At 51.3% G+C, this 5,000-nt stretch overlaps 1 protein-coding gene across 1 annotated transcript in view; it reads right to left on the bottom strand.

Annotated features, from left to right (window-relative positions):
- ncanb (neurocan b) overlaps positions 1–5,000 on the bottom strand; it is a 60,856-nt gene that overhangs the window by 17,160 nt on the left and 38,696 nt on the right. The window contains exon 9 of the mRNA XM_062556505.1: positions 43–156. Within this exon, the coding sequence (XP_062412489.1) occupies positions 43–156 (114 nt within the window). The remainder of the gene's footprint in view (positions 1–42; positions 157–5,000) is intronic.

Raw genomic sequence — 5,000 nt, 5'->3', positions numbered from 1 at the left:
GGAGTAGGGGGAGGGGTGGGGATGAGAACTCGCTCGCCTTACCTTTCTCACACGTGGCTCCTCCGTAGCTGGGCAAGCACAGGCACACGAAGGAGTTGATCTCATCGATGCAGGTGCCGCCATTTTGACACGGGTTCGACTGGCAGTCATCAATATCTGTCGTGGGGCGGAGGTGGGGGGTAGGGGGGTGAAAGGGGGGAGCAAAAGGGAAAATCTTTTAGAAATGGGAATCTGACGGTGGTGCAAATTGCCTGTCACTTTCACTTACATGACAGACTAGTAGCTAGCCCCTCTTTTGGAGAGCATCTGAGGCGTTTTTGATGAGGGGTAATTAAAAAGATTGATTCGTCCCGTCATGGAGCCGGTCTGAGAGGCAGTGGACCAGATGATCCCTCCTGCAAGGCACCTCTCAGGGTGGAGACTTTTCCCTTGATAACACATAACAACATCTGCCACACTCTTCAGCATTACCCATACACTCGCACATCTCCTGCATATTTACCAGCCACACACACACACACACACACACACACACACGTACACACACACACACACACACACACACACACACACAAACCTACAAAGACACAGAGACACACACACACACACACATACACACACACACACACACACACACACACACATACTACAGGGTCCTCCATGCTGCCCAAAACAGACAAAGAAACAATACAACATACATATGAAAGAATAAGCAAACACAAATACACACACACACACACACACACTACACAGTCCTCCATGCAGCCCAAAACAAGACAAAGAAACTTGGTGGTCTTGGGCATATGAAAAAATAAGCAAACACAAATACACACACACACACACACACACACACACACACACACACACACACACACACACAAACACACACACACAAACACACACACAGAGTTTCTCATCTTTCTTCTTGTCTCTGTTTCGTATGTTGATCTGGGCCGCAGGGTAAAATCAATGGAAACTCAGCTGGCATCCTGTGCCCCAGGAACCCCCCCTCCCCAACCTCCCCAACCTCCCCAACCTCCCCAGCTCCCCCAGCTCCCCGACGCCTGCATGCCTGGGAATCATTTCATATCTTCGGGGCAGCAGTGAGAGTTCAGAGGTGAGCCGGTGGATCAGGCCTTAAACCGACCCCCTCCCTCCCACCACCACCGCCACTCCCTCACTAAGAGATGCTAACTCCACACCGTGGATTAATGAGCCTCGAGAGCCAGGGAAGAGCGTTTGAGATAAAAGACGTGCTTGTTCTATCAAAGCCACGACGGGATAAAAAAAAAAACCGAGTACCACTGAGTCGAAAGATCAACAGTATTAGTTCAAGAACGGGTTATCGCGTCTAGACAATGAATCAATGGATTGGAGCCAGGTTTTTACAGCTTACGATGATATCTAGTGAGCAAAGTCAGCTATAACTCCCTCTTGCAATAATTCTGAGGCGAAAGCTTTCGTGAAATGGCTGTCAATTTTCAGCGGTTGCATAGAGAGCTGAATATGAAGATAAAGCACCTGAGATCCAACCAACCGATCCATCTCCGCGAATCAATCTCAGGAACTTTTTCTATCAAAACGATCATTGCCGAATCTCGGTGACAGGAGACGCACGAGAGACATCAAAACCATCCGTCTCTCCAGATCCGCATCTGTAGCTGGCCAGTGGAGGACCAGGTGATGAAAGACTGACAGCGACGGCTTCTGACGGATGCCATACTGGGGCTGTCAGCGTGTGTGTGTGTGTGTGTGCGTGTGTGTGTGTGTGTGTGTGGGGGGTGTCGGTCAGGAGGTACGTAGTGGACGTGGTGGCCGAAGGATTGATGAAAGGCCACTGCTGGGGTTCAGAGAGGCAGGCTGGCAGCCCCCCAGTCCCCCCCCCCCCCCACGCGCCCCCCCACGGCTCTACCCTGCTCTGAGCTCGTCTCCTCTGGCAGCGACAGGGCGTGCGTCCAGCATCCCCCTCTCCGTGTCGGGGAGGCGCGTCAGCTGCGCTCCGTGGCAAATCTGCGCGAAAAGAAATGCACGTGCACAAGCAAATCTGCTCAAGGCTTAGAGTCGCCAGATCAAACGGGTGGAAACGCAACATTACCGACTCCAAAGCTGCGCTGAATTCATTAATTCTTTGGAACAGCCAAAGAGTGTGAGAGCGAATTCCATTATTTATCCTCCTTTGGATGTGTGAGAGTTGATGGTGCGCGGGAGGAGGAGTAAATGTTGCATTACATTGGCACATTAAAAGTTTATGTTTGTGTCATGTTACGGTATGCTTTGTTCTGGTACATATTTCATATGCTTTACTGCTGGGGGGCAGACACTCGTTATGCTGCTTGCTGCCAGGGCTGACTGGAGCTGTGCTATCTCGCAGTGAAACCTGAGTCCAGCACAAGGCTTCTTCCCTGGCACCGCCCACGGGGGCGCGAGGCTGCCAGGCTCTCTGGGCATCAGTGTCCACCACAGCAACTCATCCCTGGCTGGGTGGCTGGCTGGCTGGCGGCTCCGGGACGGCAGTCTGCAACCAGCTCCCGGGGGTCCCACGGGCCTCCGGGCGAGGAGAGCATGTTGCATTGATCAGGTGGCACCCGCGCTCCAGCCAAGCCAAACAGGGACCAGCCGGCAGACTGGTGCCCAGAGACGGGTGGCGAGGCTGGGCAGCAGCTCTGGAGGAGGGCCCTGGCGTCTCTGGCGGCAGCCTGTGCCGTTTGCTTACCCACGCAGGCGCCGGTGCAGCTGCCCAGAAGCCCAATGGAGTTTTTTTTTTCGTTTTTCATTTCATGTTGGTCAGATTTATGTTTTCAATTTAAGCCACTGCCAGGGTATTAGTAAACCAAGGGCCAATAAAATGTAAACAGCGGTCCCCCTCTCTCTTATATAAATGAGACCTCAAACGCAATCAACAACTTCACAGCAATGAGCTGCCACGGCTCCTCAAGAGGGCCAAGAGTCCACTGAGTGGAAACCAATAAAGGCGAAAAGTAAATAATAAATAAATAATCAAATAAACCAACGAAATAAATAAATAAATAAAAACAAGATCAATATCAAAGCCAAGGACTTTCTCTCAACAACATCCCAATCGGCACAGAAGATTTTCTTTCCCCCTCGCGTCGCGGCCGTCTCTGCTGGGATGATTTTTTTTCTTTTTTTTTTATCGCGTTGTACTCTGGGGTGTAGACTTTTTAAAAGATTAAAAACGTAAACGGCGCTGACATGAGCAGACAGCTCTCATTTGCCATGCAGGGCCTGTCACGGGGTTCAGTGGAGGCTCGCCTGCTCTCTCCGCCGCTGTCAGGATTAGCGCCTCCTCAACCCGTGCGCTCATCAAAGCCCCGCGCCAACGCCGCGCACAATGCACGCCGCGCTAACTGGCTGAAGGGGACACTTCGCTCGGCGCGGGAGAGAGACTCTCGGCAAAGCAGTCCTCTATCCCGATCTGTGCCTCTTTTCTGTCGCCGGGGTGGCTGGTGTACTTACATGTGGAGATCTATGAATCGTCAAAAAGATGTGTCCTATTTCGATTTTTTTCCCTTTTTTGAGACAGCTGGGGGTGAGAAAAAAATCTTTCCTAGAAGATGGAAGCTGAAACTTTGGGTATTAGGACAACGCTAAAAGAGCCACTTAGAATGCCAGAAGGCTCTTAAGATTCCCTAAGCGGTTCAATCAGAGGAGTCAGTGGCAGCCAGAGTTGTGCCGCGGCTTAATGGCGTCTCTGAAAGAAAGCATTGAAATTCAGCCCGGTCTCTGACATTATTTTATTACTGTTTAGCGCTTGAAGGATAAATTGCATTCTATCTGCTGGTGGGAGTGCTGGGTGGTGTGTGTGTGTGTGTGTGTGTGTGTGTGTGTGTATCTATGTGTGCGCATGTGTGAGTGTGTGTCCTGTTGCTGTTGATTGTCCCCCCAGTAATTACTTTGGCAAAATGTGAATTGTCACTCCTTTTCAATAAAAAAGCACTTTATGGGAGAGGAGTGTATGACTGAGAGACTGGCATGGCAGGGAGGGATGGAGGGAGGGAGGGAGGGAGGGATGGAGGGAGGGAAAGACAAAGATGCACACGAAGAGAGGAGCGACTCAGAAACAACAGAAGCCCATTTCCCCGGATACAGTTATTTGCACATCCCACGTCCTTAATGATGTTTTATAGCCCGGGCGCACGCAGGAGGAGACAATTGAACAAAGTCCTTTTCCACGGATAAATCGGTCGAGATAGTCTCGAGCAGGCGTGCGGTCTCGTAAGACGTTCGAATTCAATGCGTCACCCGCCACCGCCACAGCCGAGCTCCCGTCAACAGCCTTCAGAGCCACCTGAAAGCGCAGCTTGTCACCCGCCTGAGCACAAAAGGGCTCTTGCCAGAAAACTAAATGCCAACACTTCCCAGATCAAATACTGTTTTGATCAATTAAAGGGAGCCTGTGAACTCCCAAATGTCAATGAGAGCCGAATCGGAGCGGGAAAGCGTGCCGGCGTCGAGACGTCAGCAGACGGACGAGATGTACTGTAGACACGAAGCAAAAGGCCACACAGGTTTGGATAGAGGCTGCGGGAGGCACAAGACGACCCCCATGTCTTTTTAAAAATAAATAAATAAATAAGCATTGGTGCGACACTGACATTTGTCTCTGTTAGAATAGCTCAGAAGACGTGATTGCCAGCGCCTCCCCCAAGACCCGCGCCAGTCACGTTGCCAGAGCACATGCACATGGCAGCTCAGTACCAAAACACTCCACAGTTGGCAGCTCTGGGGGTGCCTCTCATTTGGTCCTTTACACACCCTCCCTTCCTTCCTCGATCCTCGTCCTCACTGATGAATGATGAGATGGGAATGATGGGGAGGCAACAATGGGATAGTCTATCCAGTGTTAGTTATAGATCAGTGGGAACGCCCCTCCAGGACCGAGCATGGAGGATCAAGGAGAGAGTTTGAGAGCCACCCTGGGTCTGGGTCTGTCACATGTTCTCCTGCCTTCTCTCTCTCTGTGCTTGTGAGATGGACAG

Source organism: Sardina pilchardus, chromosome 15 (assembly GCF_963854185.1).
Source record: "Sardina pilchardus chromosome 15, fSarPil1.1, whole genome shotgun sequence".
NCBI classification, from domain to species: domain Eukaryota; kingdom Metazoa; phylum Chordata; class Actinopteri; order Clupeiformes; family Clupeidae; genus Sardina; species Sardina pilchardus.
This window is presented reverse-complemented; position numbering and strand designations above follow the sequence as displayed.